Source organism: Rhinolophus sinicus, linkage group LG06, assembly GCF_036562045.2.
Source record: "Rhinolophus sinicus isolate RSC01 linkage group LG06, ASM3656204v1, whole genome shotgun sequence".
Lineage (NCBI taxonomy): Eukaryota > Metazoa > Chordata > Mammalia > Chiroptera > Rhinolophidae > Rhinolophus > Rhinolophus sinicus.
The window spans coordinates 129,572,592-129,596,409 of NC_133756.1; the positions used below are offsets into that span (position 1 = coordinate 129,572,592).

Consider the following 23,818-nt stretch of genomic DNA (forward strand, 5'->3'; position numbering starts at 1 on the left):
GAGGTTCGAACCATAGTAAGAAATAAAAGCCATAATAATTGGAAAGGAAGAAACAAAACTGTCATTATAGATGGTATGACAGACTAATAGAAAATCCCAAAGAATTCTGAAGAAAAAGCATTAAGATTTTTAAAACAGAAAGTTTAGCGTTATTGTCACTTGTCAGTATACAAATTTCTGCTGCATTTTTTTTATAGAACAGCATCAGATTCTACTGTTACCGATTTTAGTTTGGAACTGGTCCCCAAGTTTAGGGTCCCAGACTCACGTTAATTATCCTGAAGAGGCTTCACACTTAGTCAAAATTCCCCCCTGGGGGTTCCCTGCTTTAAGGAAAGCTTCTAAAGAGAATATTCACGGTTAATTTCATCAGGAAGACGTTTGTTCCTGATCTGATCGCTAACGCTTTGTCTCGGTCTATTTTCCCTTAATACTGTTTCATTATTATCAGAAGACACAGAAGATCCAAAAAGATATGAAAAAAACCCACCATTAAGAAATATTCAAGAAGAGTAAATATGATTTAAGTATTTAAGTTCAAACAACTGCTTTCAGTCAAGGATATGAAGAAAGGCTGGTTTAATAAGACCTCTAATGATAAAAGCCCTGGGCTGTTGACAATTACTCATGTTTCTCTGGTTAAAAAAAAAAAAAAAAAAAGGTTCTAAAATTGCATTCCTCAAAATAACACTGTCTGCATCCACCCCATTCTGAAATAGCCAGGTGATATGTTCTAAAAGGTACACTGTAAATTAGAAGCGGTCCAGAGAAGAGTGTTAAGAACCAGATCAGACAGAGACCTTAGGATATTTTGCCTGAAGAAGCAAAGATTCACAAGGGAACCCACAGTGAGGGCATTTTTCAAATGTTTAAAGTGGGGGCCACATACTTAAATGCCTACAAGACCGGTAGAAATTGTTCATGAATGATGCGGACCTGGAATAGCGCATTGTGTGTATGTACATCACGTAAAAAGCCACAACTCAGCTCCAATTGTTTGCCATTCATAATGCTAGCCCAGCATTAATAGAATTTCACATTTTTTAAAGAAAATACGGATTTCTACAAGAAATCTCGATTTTTAAATGTTAACCTAAGTTTTATTTTTAAAATTAAACCTAAGGGTTCTGCAACCAATTACAATGTGAGCGTATGGCTTCCCCACACCAGCAACAAGCAATTGTCTGACACCAGCGGGTATCCTACATTCTAGCTCAATTCTGACACTATCCGAAGACAACATCAGATTCCACAGGTTAGGTGCTCAGTCCTACAAGACCGCCCTCTGCTTCAGACACCAATCACTGACCCACCAGCTACAGATGGGAGGTTCCCAGGACTCCCTCCTTGAACCTCAGATGCCAATTGCAAATCCAGGTTGTTACTTGTACTTCTGAGTGACTGGCTATGAACAAGGGATTTCCACAACCGCCTCCTAGGGTTCAGTTAACTTGCTAGAGCAGCTCACACAACTCAGGAAACCTGTTTACTCACTAGGTCACTGAGTTATTACAGAGGATACTAAAGGATACGAACCAACAGCCAGATAAAGAGAGGGCGAGGTCCTGCACAAAAGAGCTTCTGTCCTCATGGAGTTTGGAGCCTGGCTCCGTGGCATGTAGAAGCATTCTGATTCACCAACCTGGAAACTCTACAAATCCCCTTCTTCTGTGGTTTTTAATGGAGTCTTCGTTACATAGGCCTCCAGAATGATGAACTCATTGGCCACTGGTGATTGGTTCAACCTCCAGCCCCTTTCTCCTGACCGGAAATCAGGGGGTGGGACTAAAGTTCCAACCCTCTATTCCTGATTGGTTCCCCGACAACCAGCCCCCATCCTCAGGTACTTTCCTAAAATCACCTCATTAACATAAACCCAGTTGTGGTGGAAAGGTGTTTGCTATGAGTAATAAGACATTCATTTCATCTTAATGGCTCTAACGCTTTTTTCCTAGAAATTGAGCGCAAGTGACCAAATATGTAACAAAAGAGGCTCCCATTACTCTTATCATTCAGGAAATTCCCAAGGGTTTGGGTATTGAGAACTAAGAAACCTGGAGGGAGACAAAATACATATGAGAAATATGTTTGGTCATCTGAAGGACCAAATATATATTTATTATAAATAACAATATTGCAAACCTTTTATTAATCATTACTACATACAATATTTGAAAAATATTCGGTATTCTTTATTCAGTATAGTGGCTCATCTGCTTTAGATTATAATTTATAAGTATAATACTTTTACATTAAAAATAAGTACAATGGGTAAAATTTTTAACATCTTTGTGAAATATACAGAAGAGTACACAGAACTATACACAGCAAAATAAGATATTATAAGCACCATTACACAGCAAACATTACTTTTTCCCCAGAAGCCCTCACATGCCTCTTCCCAGTCACAATCCCTCTTCTCCCTGCTACAGACCACCACTCATCTGACTTCTGTTTATCGGAAATGTCTTTCACCTCCTGGAGTGAAGGTTATCAAGGCTGCATGTAATATTACAAACTAACTATTTTCTTTCAGCATTTAAAGATATGCTATTGTCTTCTGGCTTGCCTTGGGCTCTATTGTGAAATTAGCTATTATTCTTATTGTTGCTGCTTTGAAGTGATTTTCTTATATTTACCCTCTATAGCATTCCTAGGGTTTCTTGAATCTTTGACTTGATGTCTTTCATCAGTTTTGGAAAATTCTCAGCCATTAGCTTTTCAAATATTACTTCTGTCCAATTCTTTCTCTTCTCCTGCTCTGGGTTTTCAAGTACAAAATGTTAGATCTTAATATTATATCCTCTATATCTCTTACAGGCTTTTTTATATTTTTTTAATTTTTTTTATTTTCCATTCTTTCATCTCTTTGTGCTTAATTCTAGGTGGTTTCTTCACTACATTTCAGCTGTGTCCAGTCTTCTATAAACCCCATCCACTAAGTTCTTAAATTTAGTTAGTTTATTGTTCAGTTTTAGAATTTCTATTTGATTTTCTTTTATGGCTTTCAATTTTCTGATGAATTTCTCAATCTTAAACAGTTAGGTTTTCTAGAAGCAGAGCCTGAGCTTGACATTCTTGTTCAATTGATTTATTGAGGGAATGCTCTTAAATAAAACTTGTAAGGGAAGCAGGATTGGGAATGGGAAGAAGCTCCAGATATTTATGTGGCTGAAGTCCTTTGCCTGATGCCATGGGATGGAGCTATGGAGCGCCATAAGCATCACACAGTTATCCTCCTGAGGCGAGGGATGTGTGTGACTTAAGTACTCCTGGATTAGTCACTTATTGACTTCCATGGGGTGGGGGTGGAGGGGTCATGCTAACCTCCTAGGGAATTCCAGCAGGAGAGATGACCCCATCAACTGAGGACAATTCTCTTGGCAAAGAGTATAACTTGGGGCTGGGGGTTGGGGTAAAGCTGGAGTGAGTGAATCCACCTACTAAATAGAATCATGGTAGAGCACTGAGTATCCACTACAAACACAAGCATATTTATTGTAAAGTTTGCAGTTGGTAACTCTATTATCTGGATCTAAGTGTCTCCTGTTGTCTACTGTTTCTTCCGGTCTCAGTCAGTATCTTGTTTCCTTGTATGCTCATTATTGAGTACCAACACTGTACATTTAAAAATTCAAGAAATATTTGAGGCTTAGGATTTTTATCTTCCACCAGAGAGGATTTCATTGCCCCTGGCAGGCTGCTGGGGTCTTAGTATTAGTAATCTTGAATTACTTTAATCTAATCAGAGACTATGGTGATTCAGAGTCAGGCTTCAATTTTAGTGAAACCCATTTTTTCACTCTTACTCTGAAAGCAAAGCTTTTTAGAGTCCCTTGATAAGCCATGTTCTCTAACTTTTTGGTCCCTAGCTCTGTTAATCTATCAAAAACTGTGCCTAACTTCTCAGCCTCTCAGTTATCTCTTCCAAAACTGGTTCACAACTCTAGAAGAAAATAAGTGTGACATGCCAAGTTCACTTCTCCAGGTTTCCTCCTTCCTTTAGATCTTGGCCCCATAATTCTTCCTTAGTTTATTATGAGCTTAATTGTATTCCCAGCACATATGTTGAAGTCCTAACCCCCTATACCTCAAAATGTGCCTGTATTTGAAGACAATTCCATTAAAGAGGTAATTAAGTTAAAATGAGGCCATTGTGAGGACCCTAATAAAATCCGACTGATGTCCTTAAAAGAAGAGGAACTTTGGTATGCATGTGTTATATAATTTTTTGCAACATTATGGATTACATTCCCCAAATTGACTTTCGTATCCCCGTGGCAATCTTTTGGTTACCAACTGTAAACACATCAATTTTTGATAGATATTGCCCAATGCCATTCCATAGGAAATATCTGACTTGGCACTTTTAGCATCCATGTGTGAAAGTGCATGTTTCAGCACAACCTTGCTGAACAGTGTGTATTGTCAAATTCTAGAATTTTTGCCAATATGGTAGATGAGATACGTTATCTCAGTAAAGTTTACATTTGCATTTCTTTTAGTATAGGTTATCTTTTTAGATGTTTACAATGTGGTATATGTGTCTGTGAACTGTCCATGTCCATTGATCAATGTTTTCTAATGTAGTGTTAAATTTTTCTTCTGTATGTGTATTCTTATGATATTAAGGAGATTAACTCTTTGTGATAAGGTTTGCATATTTCTTCCCAGCTTGTTTCCACTTATGGTGTTGTTTCCCTTGCAGAAGATTTATGTTGTTGTTTTTTATTGTGTGTTTTATGTGTCCTCATTATATCCTGCAATAGATTATACAGCTATATAAAGAAAGAGGAAGTTTTCTAGGTAGTGATATGGAGACATCTCTAGGATAAATGGTGTTAAACAAAACAAAAACAGGAAAACCAACATACAGAATATGGAGCCAGCCTCCAAAAATATACCAATATTATTTTATGGCTCCTCAATTTTGAGTTGTAGTTAGAAAGGCTTCCTCATTCCAACGTTAAAGAGAAATTCACCCATGTCTCCTAGCACGTTAATGGTTTTGTCTTATATATTTAAACTTTTGAACCATTTGTAGTATATTAAGGCATATGCTATGAGAGATGGATTCAAATTTTTAACTGTTTTCCAAATGACTATAGACTAGTCCCAATACCAGTATCATTTATTAAAACATCCATCTTTGCTCCACTGACTTGATATTCTTCTATATTTTTTATTTATTTGATTTTCTATTCTATTTTTCTATGTATTCATGCCATTGTTATATTATTTTTATTATTCAAGCTTTAAAGTACATATTTTTCAATACCTAATGGGAGTAAACCCCCACATTGTTATTCTTTTTGTGGCTATTTATCCCTTTTTGTGAATTTTAGAAACAGACTGTCTAGTTCTATTTAAAAAAACACAAAACAAAACCCAATCACCTTAAATGTATACATTAGGACCCATGGGACACAAAGAACAATTTTGGGAGAACATCTGAAAAGCTCCCTTGTTCTCCCAGAAACAGTCCAAGCTTACTCTCTCTATAAGGAGGTGAGCAAAGCACATGTTCTTCCATGAGCCAGCCTTTAGATAAAACTGATACCATCTGAAAGCAAAATTGAGGGCTATGAAGAAATAGGATCTTTGATTGCACCAGGGACCACCTTAGTCATACCTACCCTAACACTGCCACACTACCTCCACATTTTTTTTTTTATTACTTAAGTAAATTTGCACATGATTTATCCTGGAGATTTCTCCATATTACTATATTTAAAAAATTCCCTATTCCTTACATAGGTGTATAATATTCTATTACAGGATATACTGTAGTTTATCCTACCATTCCTCTATTAATAGATATGTGTCATTCAAGTTTTTTTTTTTTTTTTAACTTTGCTATTATAAATAATGCATCAGTGAATAACCTGGCACTTATGCGTATTTATTAAGTGTTCAGGTGTATTCCAATTCCTAAGAATTAGAATTGTTTAGTCAAAAGGTAAACACATCAATTTTGGGCGGGATTTTTTTAATGCACATGAAGAGTTTATTTTAACTAAGGCATCGAATAGACATAAATACCGAACTAAGTTTTCAGAAACCCTCTACCAGAGGAACTACACAAATGTGACGGGATGGGTGGCAGATTTTTAGAAGACATGACAATAAAGATTTTCAGTTTTGAGATACACAGATCAGAAAAAATTTTGAATAAACAATCACTAACACAGTAGAAAGAAAGAAGAAAAATATTGAACAAATAATTTTATTCTTTTTTTTTTAGAAGCTGGAAATTTTTAATAACAGATTTTTCATCATTAACATCCATTTACATAATTAAGGTGTGATCCATCCTAAATTTTTTTTATTAGTTTCAGGTGCACAAAACAATGTAATCGTTAGACATTTATCATTTATATCCCTCACACTGTGTCAACCCCCCTCCTCCCATCCACTATCCCTCTGACATCGCACACAGCCATTACATTTCCACTGTCTCTATTCCTAATGCTGTACTCCACTTCTTGTAACTATATACATTTTATATATATATATAAACTTGTTGTTGACATTCATTATTGTTCGGCTTCAGCTTCAGGTGTATAGTGCAGTGATCAGGCATCTACATCATCCCTGAGGTGGTCTCTCTAATGAGACAAGTGTCCATCGGATACCCTATAAAATCTTTACAACATTATGGATTACATTCCCCAAATTGACTTTCGTATCCCCGTGGCAATCTTTTGGTTACCAACTGTAAACACATCAATTTTTGATAGATATTGCCCAATGCCATTCCATAGGAAATATCTGACTTGGCACTTTTAGCATCCATGTGTGAAAGTGCATGTTTCAGCACAACCTTGCTGAACAGTGTGTATTGTCAAATTCTAGAATTTTTGCCAATATGGTAGATGAGATACGTTATCTCAGTAAAGTTTACATTTGCATTTCTTTTAGTATAGGTTATCTTTTTAGATGTTTACAATGTGGTATATGTGTCTGTGAACTGTCCATGTCCATTGATCAATGTTTTCTAATGTAGTGTTAAATTTTTCTTCTGTATGTGTATTCTTATGATATTAAGGAGATTAACTCTTTGTGATAAGGTTTGCATATTTCTTCCCAGCTTGTTTCCACTTATGGTGTTGTTTCCCTTGCAGAAGATTTATGTTGTTGTTTTTTATTGTGTGTTTTATGTGTCCTCATTATATCCTGCAATAGATTATACAGCTATATAAAGAAAGAGGAAGTTTTCTAGGTAGTGATATGGAGACATCTCTAGGATAAATGGTGTTAAACAAAACAAAAACAGGAAAACCAACATACAGAATATGGAGCCAGCCTCCAAAAATATACCAATATTATTTTATGGCTCCTCAATTTTGAGTTGTAGTTAGAAAGGCTTCCTCATTCCAACGTTAAAGAGAAATTCACCCATGTCTCCTAGCACGTTAATGGTTTTGTCTTATATATTTAAACTTTTGAACCATTTGTAGTATATTAAGGCATATGCTATGAGAGATGGATTCAAATTTTTAACTGTTTTCCAAATGACTATAGACTAGTCCCAATACCAGTATCATTTATTAAAACATCCATCTTTGCTCCACTGACTTGATATTCTTCTATATTTTTTATTTATTTGATTTTCTATTCTATTTTTCTATGTATTCATGCCATTGTTATATTATTTTATTATTCAAGCTTTAAAGTACATATTTTTCAATACCTAATGGGAGTAAACCCCACATTGTTATTCTTTTTGTGGCTATTTATCCCTTTTTGTGAATTTTAGAAACAGACTGTCTAGTTCTATTTAAAAAAACACAAAACAAAACCCAATCACCTTAAATGTATACATTAGGACCCATGGGACACAAAGAACAATTTTGGGAGAACATCTGAAAAGCTCCCTTGTTCTCCCAGAAACAGTCCAAGCTTACTCTCTCTATAAGGAGGTGAGCAAAGCACATGTTCTTCCATGAGCCAGCCTTTAGATAAAACTGATACCATCTGAAAGCAAAATTGAGGGCTTTGAAGAAATAGGATCTTTGATTGCACCAGGGACCACCTTAGTCATACCTACCCTAACACTGCCACACTACCTCCACATTTTTTTTTTTATTACTTAAGTAAATTTGCACAGGATTTTTCCCCCCTTGCAACCAGAAACATCTTACTATATCAGAAATGCAGACTCCTGATTTATCACACAGAAACTTGAAAATATTCAACAGATGAAGTCAAACTAACGTTAAATCATAGTCTTAACAGAAGTCACTGCTTATGTGCATTTACTCTGAGGCTGCAACTATTTATGGGCCAAGTTCAAGAGCATGAACCCTTAATGTATAATTTTAGAAGAAATAATATTTTTTTTTAAAAAAAAACTATAAATGGGTGAACATACATACCAATTTGATCAGGACAGTCACAGTTTACACTAGTTTTCCTGGCATAATTATTAATAGAAGCCTATCACTCTGAAGTGTCCCAATTTATACAGTTATTCTGGCTCTGAAGCATGGTTTTTTTATTTGAATAGTATTAACTTCAGAAAAATAACAGTAATCTGAGGAAATGCCTAGAGAACTTTGAAAGGTAAAAGAATTTAATCTTTAAGCCCTGTGACTGGTTTTGGGAAAAAGTGGTACTAGGGAAAATGTCTGTGCCTACAAAGAATTAATTGTTACATGTCATTTGTATTTTAAATACATTATTATAATTTCCTATCTATTGAACTGCTCCTTTGGTGACGGATACTCAGGGGTGATAGGGACCCTCGTCTGTAGGAAGAGTGATGCAATGCTTATGAAGACATAGGAGGGAGCAAGATTTGAAAGCACTGGCAGGTTGTACGTTAAATATATATAGTTCTTCTGTCATCTGCCACCATGTCTAAAATATCTCTGAAGTCCAAACTCATTTATTTGGGTTCTAATTTCTTCTTTAGCTCTTTATCAAACTGGACTAGTACCACACAAACTATTAATGACAATACCTGATCGGAAGGCAGCTGGCACTGACATTTGGAAGCAAAGCCCCCAGGACAGCAGCGAGATGGAGTCAAGAAGGGATGAGGGGTACCTGGTACCCAACAACAGGCTGAAAAGTCAGGTTCTGCTTAAGGCATCCATGACAAATCTTAGTATCTTACGCAACGCCTATCATTTGCACCTTTGTTTTCCTCAACAGATAATTCTATCTTAGAAGTCATAAAAGCTTGAAAAAAAATTATAGCTGATGCCTATTATTGCCTTAGTATTGTTTTTAAAGACACATCTGTGTTAATTTGCCTTTATGATGTTGTGACTTTTGTCCAAAAACACACACTGAGTAGATTAAATGAGGTTCAGGGGTGAGGCAAACATACAGTCTTGTTCCACAAAACATCCTTGGACTTTCAGCGTCTTTCCACACAGATGAGGTAGGGCTGGGGTTGCAATGTCATGCCTAATCTGGGCTTCAAATCTGGAACCAGTTCATGTGGGAAATGCAAGTGAAACCGCTGAAGTAATGCTGTAAAAAACAGGAACATTTCCATCCGAGCCAGCTGTTCTCCAAGACAATGTCTTCTTCCTAAACAGGAAAAACATATGCAATAATTTTTTAAAATTCACAATAATTACCAAAAGTGATGTCTGATACAGTGTTTCCCCGAAAATAAGACCGGGTGTTATATTAATTTTTGCTCCAAAAGACGCATTAGGGCTTATGTTCAGGGGATGTCATCCTGAAAAATCACGCTAGGGCGTATTTTCCGGTTAGGTTTTTCTTTTTGGAGAAACACGGTATGTGGGTGCCATTTAGGAAATCTGGAATTTAAAGAAAGTTAGAAGAAGTTATTCTTATTAAAGAATTTTCTTAACTCCATAGAAACTGTCCTTTCATCTCCCAGAACCCATTTCTTTATCTCTTTTGTCAAATCATGGACTTTTGTAAACTTCTTAGTCCATCCCCCACTTCCCTAGCATATTACATCAGAGCCTAAGGTATTCCATGAGATCCACTGATAATTTGAAGTGTGACGTTTTGTTGTATAGATTGAAGAGAGGGTCATTTCATTTCAACTGACAACTGTGTACCCTTCCCCAATGAAAGGAAGAGTTTCTAGTTCATCTTCCATGGGTCTTGTGATTTGTGTATTTTTTCACAGCAGAAGAAATATTTTTGGAGATGAGGCATAATAAACAGGGAGCCAAGAGAGCTAGATTCTAGTTTCACATCAACTTATGTCATTCTGCTCCCTAGGTCTCAGTTTCTCAAGCTACTTGTTATTGACCTCCTAGCTCTAGGAGTTTTGATTACAAGCCAAAATCCACACGCAAAAAAGTTTCAGAAGAAGCCAGAGCTTTTCAACAGTTTCTCCTAGTTATTAAACTAAGGCTTCTTTACTTTGAGTAGAAACAGGTGTTAATGACCTCTAATTAAACTGTTCTCTGCTGTAATGCTTTGCAAATCAATGCTTTGTTTTCAGAGTTGAAATATTAAATTCTACAACAGAATGCTTCAGATTAAGACGTTATAGTGATGAATCATCATTATCATTAAACTTTGTCCTAAAGTTATGCCCTTGTGAAAATTCTCTCACCTAGGGAAAACGGAACCAAAGCTTCCTTCTTGGAAAAATATCCACTGCTGTCCAGAAATCGCTCGGGACAGAATATTTCTGGGTCTCTCCAGTACTTTTCATCAAAGTGTACAGAATAAAGATTTGTAATTACTGTTGTGCCTTTAGGAATGGAATAACCACGTACAGTTGCATCTTCAGAGGTTGCATGGAAAATCCCTAATGGCACTACATTACAGAATCTTAAAACTTCATGCAAAACTGCCTCAGTATAAGGCATTTTGCATTTGTTGTCCCAAGAAGGCTTCCCACTGGGTCCCATAATTAAATCAATCTCCTTCTGAACTTGTCCTGTTAGAGAAAAAGTGTTCAAGTTATTATGCAATGCTTAAACATTATATCTAAAGTAATTTCCCTTTGGGATAAAACAAAGGATAACCTGTAAGGTACACCGAGATTAGGATTTTTCATTATCTGGGAACTCTATTTAAATATATGCCATGTATCTTGTACTACCAGTAGCCAATGCTCTGAGTAACTATGTTGCGAAAAACACAATAAAAGTAATAAAAATAAAAAACAAACAAAACTAGAATTGGAATAACATCTCACATTCAGCAAGGAAAATAGCATAAAACTTGAATTAAAACCATCACAGGTCAGGTCCCAGCTCTGCCACTTCCATTGGCTGAGCGTGGGCATGTCAGCCACTTAGCCCTTTTCCTCATTTATAAAATAGGCATTTATAAGACCTATTTCTGAGGTTTCCACATGAATTGAGATAAAAGATTTGAAAACTCTTTATAAATATGAAACATTTTTCTTCTTGGCTAGCACAGCAGGAATTCCTAAATGAAATGCTTTGTACATGGCCAAAGACTCTAAGACATGTGTGAGCCTTAAATGTAAGGACAGACGTTGAGATCAAGAGAATCCTCACCTTGAATGTTAGGATAAAGGGCCATGAAAAGAATTGCCCACCGTAGCACATTGGTTGTAGTTTCGGTTCCAGCAATGATGAGCTCTCCCACGGAGAAAATTAGGTTTTCTTTGGAGAAAGTAGATGATGGGTCATTTTTACCTTGATCCATCTCATCTAAATAAGCATCAACAAAATGCTGAGGTAACTGAGGCTTTCTGTTCACAGAAGCTTTTTCAATAAGCCTGGAGAGAAAATCATAGACCACAGCTGCATTTCTAAACAGCTGTTGATGTTTTCCAAAAGGTAAGATGCCAATCCATGGAAAGGCATTATACAGGAAGACTGAGGCACTGGCAGCAAGTTCCACATTTTCACTAAATAACTCAATCATGTGCTGAAAATCAGTGTCTTCATAAGTGAATCGTTCTCCAAAAATGATCAGGTTGGTTATGTTTGAAACAGCATTTGTTATTAATTGTTTAAAGTCAAAAGGTCTACCTTTGTATGTTTCAACAGCATCAATGAAAAATTTGGTTTCTTCTAAGATTTTAGATTCAAAAGACTTTTGGCCATATCCAAAATAGCGGAAGCTGTTTACAGCTAATCTTCTGTGATCAGCCCATCCTCGGCCATATCTGGAATTAAGTAAGCCTGAAAAAAAAAATTAAAAATGTTTATCATTCCTACATCCCTGTATCTAAGAGCTGAAAAGGCTATGAAGAAAAAAGATGGTTAATCATTCTTCTCCAAAGTATCTTTCTATAAAAGTAAAATTAGACCCCGTGGATAAGCCCTGTTCTCCACTACTCATTAGCCATAGAATATTATAAACATATAAAGCTTGTCTACTTCTCATCTGGGACAGGCAGAAAAGGCCCATAATTCTCCAACCACAAGAAACTGGAAAATCTTGTGTAATTCAATCTGGGAGAACTAGGCCCTGGTGACTTTATTATCCAATTTTTACTACAAGCCTAATTTACAAAAGACAAATGACTGCATTTCTATGGGCAAAATTATATTTTGGACTGAACAAATACCTGAAAATCATACTTCTAGGATTAGAAATTTTCTGCTTTAAGAGATTAGATTTTAGAATACAAATGTTCTACTGTTAAAGGCATATGTTACCTAACAAGATAACGCTGGTAGAGGCAAGGGTGGGCTGAATGAGGTGTCAATATAGTGGAAATACTCAAGCCAAAAGGAGAACACCATGGACTGAATGTCTGCATCCCCCACAAAATTCATATGTTGAAGCCTGACCCCCAGTGTAATGATATTAGGAGGCGGGCCTTTGGGAGGTAATGAGGTCATAGAGGGTGGAGCCCTCATAAATGAGATACATGCCCAGATAGGAAGGTACACAAAAAGAGGTATATTTATGGAGCACCTGTGTTCTAAGTGTCACAGATATATCAGTGAAAAAAGGGGGCAAAGATCCCTACTCTTATGGACCTTAATATACCAGTAAGGAGAGGCAAATGCATAAATAAATTATATAGCAAGGAAGGAGAGAGAGGGTGGTCAGGGAAAGTCTCACTGAGAAGGTGACGCACAGGAGAGATAAGAGACTAAGACAAGCAGGTATGTGGGGAAAGATCACTCCTGCCGGAGGGAACCACTAATGCAAAGGCACTGAGATGAGAGCAAGCCCTTGGGAAGTGTAAGAACATGGGCACATGTCAAGAAAGTACAGCGGAGCCTTGTTATAATCCTGCACTGGCCAAGCTTGGGCAACTTTTCCCAAACAGCGGGCTAATGGTCACTCTGACATCTGAGTTCCAAGTTCAATGTATATGTATCTTAAAACACATATAGTTGTCTACTTATTTTTCTCTTACAGGTTTTTGAAAATCTTAAGGTGAATGCTTATTTTATCTTTCTTTATAATAAAAATAGTCTAAACTATAAATTTATAGCTTTGAAAAATACATAATATATACTTTGCCTCAAATAGTACTCTGATCACGTCATCTTTCCTTTTCATAACTTCTTTAAAAGGTCTTCTATTATAATTGTGGTATAATTTCTTCTTTTGCCTAATTATTATTTAGAAGATTAATTCATAGGCTAGAGATTTTCTTTTTATTTATATTACTGTTTTCAAGTACCATTATACTCTGGCCTAAGATTTTGGCCTTAAAAACTGGTGTTTTCTTTGTACTAGTTGATGTGCTTTGTGACGTAATACCTATATGGTTTTTGTTTTTTCTTTTCAATCAGTATCTTTTTAGCCTATATAAGCAAGATATTGTTAAATTTTTCTTTGAAATTAAGTGTGAAGTTCTCATTAAATTGGAGAATTGGACATCATTGTTGTAAAAACTTGTATACTATTATCAAAACCATTGTATCTGACTTCAGCATTCTATTTCAGACTTTCTGTTGCTGCTTTCTTCTCAACAATTCTGTTAAGTTTCAGCCTTTCTCTCTTGTTGAATATGGAATCATCAATACTATATAGAATCTTAGTCCTTCACACAAATACCACAATTCTTCATTTACATATCATATTGATTAATAAAGAACAGTTACTTCAGGTTCTATAATCTTATAAACAAAAAAATAAAAATGTCACCAAGTACTCAAGAATGGCTTCAAAAGGCACTTCTGATTCAAGTGTATACGCATACATGTGTATTCCTAACTTGTTTCACAAAACCTGCAGATACTATTAAGTGCTAATTCTTTAAAACATTATTTACAACTTTTATTAGCACTGAATTACAACAGTAAAATTAGCATGTACTGGTCTAAAATACGAGTGTAATGCAGCCTGAAAAGTCCTCAAACATTAGGGTCTGCAGCCTTAATTAATTAATTAATTAATTAATACATACTTTCCTGTTAATCAGTACAATAGAATCCAACTCAATATACAATTTTTAAAAAAATTTACACAAAATAAGAAATATGATTTCAAATCATTTAGATCATTAAATAGGTCAAAGTGAACTTACCTCCCATTTTTGTCATCTTCATAAATAAAGGAAGGCATGGTCTGTCTGCAAAAATTTCACTTTGATGAACAAGGCATTCCTTTACTACTTCATAGCCATTTAGAACCACAGTTGATATACCTCCAAGATCTAAACTGAAGATCTTTGAGAAGAAAAGACAAACAAAATTTAAATGACAAAATATATGGAGAACTACAACCATAGAAATCCACATGTAAAGCCCAGTTCTCCCAATATTTGTTACTTTCCTGAAAATGTAGGCACTTATTACACAACTGACAATGTTTACAGTGCCTTCTCTCTACAAGGCACACCAAACACTATGATTTCATTATGAAGACATATAATGGAAAAAGTACTGGGCTCAGAAGGCCTGGGTTCTAGTTTAAGCTTTACCATTAACCATATGTAGGACTCTGTGCAGAACCCTTAATATTTTTGGGTCTCAGGTTTGCCGTAGAAAACACGGTACTTGATTTAGATGCTCTTTTAAGATTTGTTCCCACTCAAAACATTCAGTGATATCAGAAAATTTATTTTTATTTCCAAGATGACTGGGAAGCTGCCCCATGTATATATCATTTATTACTCCACGCTTAGGTAGACAAGGAGATTGTCAAAGGCCTGAGAGACAACTTCAAAGTATAAACATATTATAACTAGGCTGATTTGTATTTGGGTCCCTGAAGTCCATGAAGCTAACAGAGAGGGCCCTAAGGGAATATGACCTTGCAAGAAAGGCACTGTTAAATAACAAAAATTCAGCTGAGTAAATTTGAAGATCTAACTGGCTTTATTGAATGAATTGGGCAGCATCCCATCTAGCAAGTAGAAAGATGCTCCAAAGAGTGAAAGGTTTTAAAGGCAGAGAAGGAGAGAGAAATGGAAATTATTAGCAAAGAATGCATTGTTTCAGGCAAGGTCACTCTACTTAGGGGAAGGAAGGGACCTATGGGGCAGATTACCTAACTAGTGCTGACCAGGTAGGTAATTTCAGGTTGTCTAAGTGAAGTTCCAGTCCTGGAGGAGGTTGAAACTGCAGTTAGGTTAGGTATTAAGTCTTGGTTTGCTGACATGGAGTTCAGCACAAGTGACTCCATTTTGAGCCTACTGTCTCCTTTTAACAGCATTCACCACATAGGCACAGGTGACTTACCCTCAGCTGAGGGGAAAGCAGGACAGACTATCCATGCTACGTTTGCTGGAGCGTCTCATGTGCTTCACCTGTTTTACTTACAATGTCATACCTCTTACAGTCTACTCGACCTAGTCCCATAAGGGCTGAGTCCAGTGAGGGAACAATGCTACCTTATCAGTGGGACGCAAAGATTGTTTTCCCCATCCTCTCGGGGGGTTGGCTGAGAGCTTTTTAGAGCCAAAATACTGAGCCAAGCTTCATCTCTGTGCAGAAGTAGAGAGCATGGTTTAGCCATGGTTCATACTACCTAGGAAAAAAACAGGAGGCTTGGGAGGACACAAGTTCAACAGAAGTAGCTACAGCTGCCATAGTGATGAAGACAGCCAAGGAGTGACAGAATCAACTAACTGAGCAATGGAGTCTTCACACAAGGATGGGCTATGCCAACTGAGCAGTAGGTACATCCAGAACCTTGGGGACAGGAGCATGGACTGCCTGCCACAGGCAGTGGTATTAGTTAAAAGTGGCAGTGGGAGAGTTCAGCTGAGCAAAGGTGGGACTCTTTCAGTTCCCAAAGCAGTGATGGAAGGGTCTTAAAAGAAAGTCTTTCCTTAGAAGTGTAATTTTAGCAGATATAACGGAAAAATTCCTCCTCCTATGTATCTTCTCTACTTTCAATACTCTACTCCACTTCTGGGTTTTCCACACATCAAGCAATTATGGAACACTGGCTGGGTGTCTGATTTAACTCCGTTCTGGCACTATCTACCTGAAGATAGCGCTGGATTCCACAGGTTGAGGGCTCAGTGCCACAAGAGTTTCCCCCCACTTCAGATGCCAATCACAAGGCCAGGTTGTTACCTGTGCTTCTCACCAACAGGCTGCAAATCATAGGTTCCTACAAACTCCTCCTTGGAAAATATTTTGCTTACTAGATTGCTGGTATTACACAAGGACATAACTCAGGAACAGCACTATGAAAAGATGCATAGGGCACGGTATGGGAAGAGGGGTGTGAAGCTTCCATGCCCTCTCCAGCCATGCTACTCTCCGCTCACGTCCACTTGGTCACCAACATGGAAGCTCTCTGAACCCTGTAATTCAGGGATCTTTATGGAGGCTTTATTACCTAGGCATGATCAATTGAATCACTGGCGACTGATTAAACCTCTCTCCTCCCTAGAGGTAAGGAGGTAGCGGTTAGGACGGAAAGTTCCAACCTTCTATTCCTGATTGGTTCTCCTGAAAACAAGCTCCCATTCTTTGGGACTTTCCAAAAATTACCTCATTAACATAAACTCAGGTATAGGTGAAAGGGGCTTGTTATGAATAACAAAAAACGCCTTTATCACCTTTAAGAAATTCTAAGGGTTTTAGGAGCAATGTCCCAGAAAAGGGACTAAAGACCAAATATATATATATTTCTTGTTATAAATCACAATATCACAACAGAGATAATAAAATGAAGGCATTAGTGGTCCTGATGCAGGAAAAAAACAGATTGATGATTTCAGAAGGAATGGTAAAAGACCATGGGATTGAAAGTTGTGTTAATATGAAGAACAAATGGGAATCATATTTCAGGGTAAACTGTCAGGCTGGGGACACTAGGGATTACAAAAACCAAGGAGGAGCCATGGCTTGAGGAAGTTTTTATACAAGTCACCTTTACTCAAAAGTTTGAGATGTTCCTCTCTTTAAGGGTAAAACTGGGGAAACCTTTGTTTGAACTAGCATCTACTACCTTGAACCAAAAACATTCATATTCTTGTCTTGTTTGACTGCTAAATAATAAACTCCTTAGAATCAATGATTTTTATTTCTTTTATCTTTGAACCCTCAATAAAATCTTGTTCAGTGCCTTGCATAAAGGTCTCAAAAAAAAGCTTACTTTATAAATATGTTGTCAACTCCACTTGCCTTAATTATTTTATTATCCTTACATGCATTACCTGAAAATAATCTGTAAAAAGCACCTGTACTAGCTTTACTAGCTAGGGAATGCTTCTTGAAATTTGAATTAAGTTTAAAATCACTGCAGAAGCTTACAGTACATTCAGAGTGAATCTCCAAGGAGATGGTAATTCTTGATGTGGTACATTTCTATTTAAGATTGCCTTTAAAACAAATGTGTGAGACCTGAGGACTGGTTGTCTTCTTTCAAAAATTATAAAGGACAATTGAATTCACAGACTCCATAAAAGTAGGTGTCACTTAAAATGATTGTCATTTCTCATAAGCAATTTTCAAGTCCAGGTTTTATTCTGTGAGCAGACATCTCCAAATTATAAAATAAGGAAGTACAAAAATAAGATTCTATTTACAAATAAGCCCTATAAACAACTTTCCACAATCTTCCAGACAGGAGAGAATAGTCTCCTCTCACTCCAAAAAAGGTAGAGTATATTATACCTATATAGTGTATTAACAATTTATACTAACTTCAAGACTGTCAGAATTGGAAATGCCACTAAGAAAATGGGAGATTTTAGGGGTGTTTCACAACTAAGATAAAGATCAAATGCTGCCATAGTTTAAAGAGTTAATATGTTAGGTGGTTTTCAACTTAAGTCTAAGGCAGAGTCAGGCAAACAGTATCTACTCTTCAATGCACACATCCTTTTCATTTTTGCTCCTTTCTCTTTTTCCTTTACCCCTCTTGCACCTAATAACACAGTTCAATTTTCCACCACCAGTAAAGAAACTTTGTAAAAAAACATGGTTTGCCTCAAATAGCTCTACCAGCAATAAACCGATGCCAAATTCTTAAATCCACTGAACCAAATCTACCTCTCCCAAGATGACAGTTTTCCAGCAAGTTTCTAATTTGTAATCTATTACGATTCGAGACTTAGATTACCCCCTTCCAGAGAAGAATGTTCATTGTAAATACAGCATTCCTTTCATATTTATATATGAAAAACAATTTCCTATTCTGCAAGACACCAGTTCATAAAATTGGTTTAAAATACTTTTTAATTTGTAGGCCTAATAAATTGTTCTGTAATTAATAACCAATAACACTTGAGTAGCACTTGTTTTCAGTTATTATTATTCTCATTACACATATGACAAAAATTTTAGATTCAGATAAGTAAAGGTCAAGTTTTATCTGATGAAAGAGGACTCAACCTCTAGTTTCATGCTTTTGCTATTTCTCTACAATATTATGATGCTTTGTACCAACACACCAGAATGGAAATAATGGAAATACACTCAAATCCTGGAGAACTGAAAGATGGAAAAGAAAACCTAAAAATTATATGTATTTGCTTTATCTGAGTCCAGATTCCCTTTAACAATGTAAACCACTAGAGAGCTGCAAAAATCTAAAATAATTCTTGTGAAAACTGGTTTAAATAAGTATTTAAGTACCAACCTGAAATACAATGCCAAACAGCCCTGCTGTATTTTTCCTTCAAACCACTGACCACAGTTTGTGGTTGATAATTTTCTCACTTACTAGGCTGTAACTCCCTGAAAGTGTACTGTGTCTGCCTTCTGCACTCTTCATCGCCAGCACCTGGCAAGAGCCTGGTTTGTTGTGGCACATAAATGAACGGACTCAAAACAAAACAGGTGAGCTCCGTCAGTGCCAGTGCTCTGGAAACTTCTGTCTCCTTCGAGGGCAGGACACCCTTCCAAACACAACTTGTGTTCTGGCCTTTCCCCCTGCAATTAGCAACGGTATGGCTGTCTGCAAGTCATTGGGCTTTTCTGGGTGCAGTTTCTTCCTCTGTAAAATGGGAGGACCAGAGGACCTACCCCTGGGCTGTTGTGAGTTTAACCGAGTACATATTGGAAGGGAGACTGGCCCACACCAGGCGCAGTCTCAGGGTTTGCTATGCGGATGCCCCTGGCCTGTCACGACGACACTGCTCACTCTGCGCTATAGGACCTCGCAATCGTGTTTACTCATTAATTCATTCGCTCTTTCACAGTCATTTACCAGAGCCCACATCTCGGCCAGGGCCGTGTTCACGGGTGCTTTCTAAGCCTCACAGCAAACGCCTAGACCAGCTTTCCTCAAATGCAAACATCCAAGAACCTCCTATTACCTATTAACTCAGTTCTAGGATTCGGACGCCCACTTTGCCCTGGAAGCCGTGGTTGGAACCTCACGGACGCGGAGCCGAGAAACTGGGCCCAGCATCATCCCCGAGGGTAGCGCCGGTAGCCCCGACGTAGCGGCCGGTTCAGGCCCGGGGCCCCACTGAGCAAGATGGGGAGCCCCACCTCGGCGCCCGCAGGCGCCCCGAGACCCACTGCGCAGGCGCGGGAGAATCCTCTAGGATCTCGCGGAGCGGCGGGCGGGTGGGCGTCCTGGTAGGTCGGGGCTCCCCGGGCGGGGGCGCGGCCTCAAACACTTATCCTCCTAACCCAGGAAACGTGTTTCTCTCCAAGTCCCAAATACTGGGAGAGGCGTCCCGACAGCTCCGGGAGCGGCAGTCTGCCCACCCGGGAGGAATGCCCTGGCCCTCCCTGCCTGCGGCCCGTCGGGCTGTACCTCGCCGTACACCTGGCTCTGCTTTCTCATGTAGACATGGGGGAGCTCGGCAGAGGCGGCCAGCGAGTAGATGTTGCCTATAAATGGCAGCCCCGACGGCCCCGGGGGGAAGCCCGTCGGTCGCCTCTGTTTCAGCAGCTGGCGGACCCCCAGCGCGAAGAGCAGCAAGAGGACCGCGCCGCCCAGCGCCGCCGCCCACGCCTCAGCTCCGCGATGGTCCCACATGGCCTGGGCCTGGGCCTGCGAACCTCCGTAGCCCTGAGACCAGGAGCTCCCCCTTGTCCTGCTGCACTTCCATTGGCCCGGTGCTCCGAGGTCCCGCCCCAGGATCAGGGCCATTGGATGGCTGAGTGTAGGGCACTCCCTGTCCCTGGGGACAGTTAAGTCTCTTTACCCGGCTCAGAGTCCGCTGTGGGGAGACTGGAAGAGGGCCAGCTCGGCGGGGCACTGATTCTGGAGACTTTTTCCAGGGTGTTGACAACAGGCTATCGAGGACGTGTCAGCACAGCCTCCCTCACTGGGCTAGGCAGATCAGGCCTCCCTGGCAGCCCCCAGTTTTTGACTGTCTTTTTAGGAACTAAGTAGGTGTACGGATTTCAGACTAGGAAACCCGGAGAGTTTATCCACACTGCAGTCTTAGCTGAACATGATAATCTTTAGAATTTCCATTGGAGAATCGATCCATCAATATAAAAAGAACACAGTCTTACTACTCATACTATGTTGTTTCCTCATGTTTCGAGGCATTTTTGCGTATGACCCCTGTGGTTACCCAATACTTATGTAACCTGAGTTAATCCCATGTGTTTTCTCTCCTCTCTGGTCTTCCCAAACTCGTTACTTCTTGGCAATCACAGAGGACTCTGGTCTTCAGTTGCCCTGGGATAGTACTTACTATTCAAGTTTTCTTCCTCCACTACCTAAAACTTAGCAACTGATTGCCTATTTGCTAGTTCTGTTTGTATTCTTGTTTTCTTTTTTTTAAATTTACTTTTGATTTATTTATTATTTTTAACATTTTTAAATTAGTTTCAGGTGCACAAAACAATGTAATAGACATTTATCATTTATATCCTTCACACAGTGACAACCCTCCTCCCCCATCCAGTGTCCCTCTGACATTGTACACAGCCGTTACGTTTCCACTGTCTCTATTCCTAATGCTATACTCCGCTTCTTGTAAATATATATATATATATATATTTATATATATATATATATATATATATATATATATATATATATAAATAATTGTAGTTGACATTCATTATTGTTCAGCTTCAGGTGTACAGTGCAGTGATCAGGCATCTACATCATCCCTGAGGTGGTCTCCCTAATGAGACAGGAGTCCATTGGATACCCTACAAAATCTTTACAACATTATTGATTACATTCCCCAAATTGACTTTTGTAACCCCATGGCAATCTTGAGTTACTGACTGTGCTTTCTAATCGCCGCACCTTCCCCCTCATCCCCACCCCCCTCCCATCTAGCAACCCTCAGTTTTTCCTCTGTCTCTGAGACTGTTTCTGATTAGTTTATTCATTTATTGTTTTCTTCAGATTCCACTTATAAGTGAGATCATATGGTATTTGTCTTTCTCTGTCTGACTTATTTCACTTAACATAGTGTTCTCTAGGTCCATCCATGTTGTTGCAAATGGTAAGATTTCATTCTCTATTCTTGTTTTCTATTGGGCAGTCACTTGCAACACCACAGGACCTACCAAACATCGGACTCTTCTAACAGCTGCCCTACTTGTGATTCAGCAGTGACAAGAGTGCTATTATGGACCTCATTAGCTTAATGCTCATTTATACAACAAATATTTATTGAATGCCTACCATGTAGTGGTATCCTAAGCAATGGAGATGCATAGGTGAAAAAAGCAACAAAGTCCCTACCCTCCTAGAATTTATATTCTTGTGAGAGGAAGGAGGAATAAATACGTGAATAAAATAATTTTAAATAATCATAAGCAAATGAAAATAAAAGTGTTATAGAGAATGCCTGAGCATGTTGAAATAATTTAGCAGGTGAGAGATGTCAAAAAGTCTTATAGATGACATTTGAACTTAGATCAAATGATGAGGTGTAATTGTTTCCTACTGCTGCTGTAATAAATTACCACAAACAGTGGCTTAAAACAACACAAATTTATTATCTTATGGTTCTTGAGCTCAGAAGCCCAAAGTGGGTCTTCCTGGCTAACAGCTAGGCATTGATATGGCTTCATTCCTTCTAGAGGCTATAGGGAAGCATCCATTTTTTTGCCTTTTCCCGCTTTAGAGGCTGCCCACATTCCTTGACTTGGATCCCCATTCCTCCACCTTCCAAGCCAGAATGACAGGCTGAGTTGTACTCACACTGTATCTCTCCAATTCTCTCACCTGCCTCCCTCTTCCCCTTATAAGGATCCTTGTGATTACATTGGGCCCACCTGGATAATCCAGGATAATCTCTCCATCTCCAAGTCAGCTATTTAGCAACCTTAATTCCATCTGCAAATTTGTTTCCTCTTGCCATGAAACCTAACACGTTTACAGGTTCTGGGAATTGGGATGCAGACTGTGGGGTAGAGGAAGGCGTTATTTTCTCTACTACAGGAAAGAAACATGAAGGAAATCTGGGGGAAAATATTCCAAAGAGGGAATACCAAGAGCAAAATCCCCCATATATAAACAAGCCCTGTCCTCTGAGAATGTTTCCAGTCTCTCGCTTTCTATAGCTCTGATGCAAACACACTGGAGAGGAAATCAGTCATTTAGTTAAGCTTAGCGTTTTGCTATCTAGTTTGAGCTCATTCTCCGGTATGTTGACATCCAACCTATTGAAACAGGGTTTGTTTCACAGGATCGTCAGCCATGAAATATCTTTCTATTGCCTACTACAAATGCCTGATTTATCTTTAGAGATACATTATCTTTAGAGATACTTTAACATTCTTATTCATCAAGAATCTTCTAGTAAAATGGAAAAATAATGTTTAGAGATTATTGCTAGACTTAGTCCTCAAAGTCTTATCAAAGGCCAGCGGAGATAACCGAGGACGGATATTGGGACTGCCGTGGGGCACAATGATGCCGGAGGAATATCACTTTCTGGAAGCCTGCCTGGCAGCCCCAACATCATCAGGCCTGCAGTTTCTGATCTGGCCACAGCTGTTCTGCAATATTGGTACTCGGTTCAAGAGTGGCCGCCTTTCATCATTCATATTCAAAAAGGATTTATTTCCATTCCAAAAATATCCTGCCATTCACTTAAATTAAGGAACATTCCTTCTTAGGCATTCTCCTCCTGGCTACAGCAGCAGCGGAGAGCTGGAACCCTAACAGCAGCCTGACTTAACAACAGCGTTGATGAGATCCTTCCTCCTTACCTCTGGGGCAGGTCCTCAGGAATCGCTAAAAGTTTCTCAGAATACAGATCCTTCCCTGTCACAATTTATCAAGGTCTCTCAAAGAGAAACAGCTCACTGCATTTGCTCCTTAAGTGATAGAAAACTGCAATGTTTGTCTATGGAGTTTATCATGACGGGGAAGTTTGGTGGGACAGGAAATGAAGAATTTCACTGTTTCATGGCAGGGTTCCTGACTTTAGTATGCGGGTGGGATGGGTACCTGGAGAAACATGACAACCTGTACATGTCTGACATGTCTGTGTGCAGAACAGCAATGGCTTCAACAGAGGACAGCATTGCTGTGTTGAAGCAAGAACCTCTTTCTTGGCCTTTGGGAACAGTCCCTCCAGGGC

The 23,818-nt window shown here is 38.5% G+C and overlaps 1 protein-coding gene across 2 annotated transcripts; it reads right to left on the minus strand.

Moving 5' to 3' along the window:
- Nucleotides 1–9,227: 9,227 nt before the first annotated feature.
- On the minus strand, nucleotides 9,228–20,418 carry CYP2R1 (cytochrome P450 family 2 subfamily R member 1). Of its 2 annotated transcripts, none has more exons than XM_019754490.2 (5): nucleotides 20,065–20,418; nucleotides 14,420–14,561; nucleotides 11,475–12,107; nucleotides 10,556–10,885; nucleotides 9,228–9,543 (listed from the first exon to the last, which is right to left on the minus strand). In XM_019754490.2, exons 1-5 carry the CDS (start codon nucleotides 20,401–20,403, stop codon nucleotides 9,368–9,370), a joined length of 1,620 nt encoding a protein of 539 aa, XP_019610049.2. In that variant the 5' UTR covers nucleotides 20,404–20,418; the 3' UTR covers nucleotides 9,228–9,367. The 2 variants fall into 2 exon arrangements, with proteins under 2 accessions (XP_019610049.2, XP_074192140.1); XM_074336039.1 differs by lacking the exon at nucleotides 20,065–20,418 and adding an exon at nucleotides 19,616–19,752.
- Nucleotides 20,419–23,818: the final 3,400 nt, after the last annotated feature.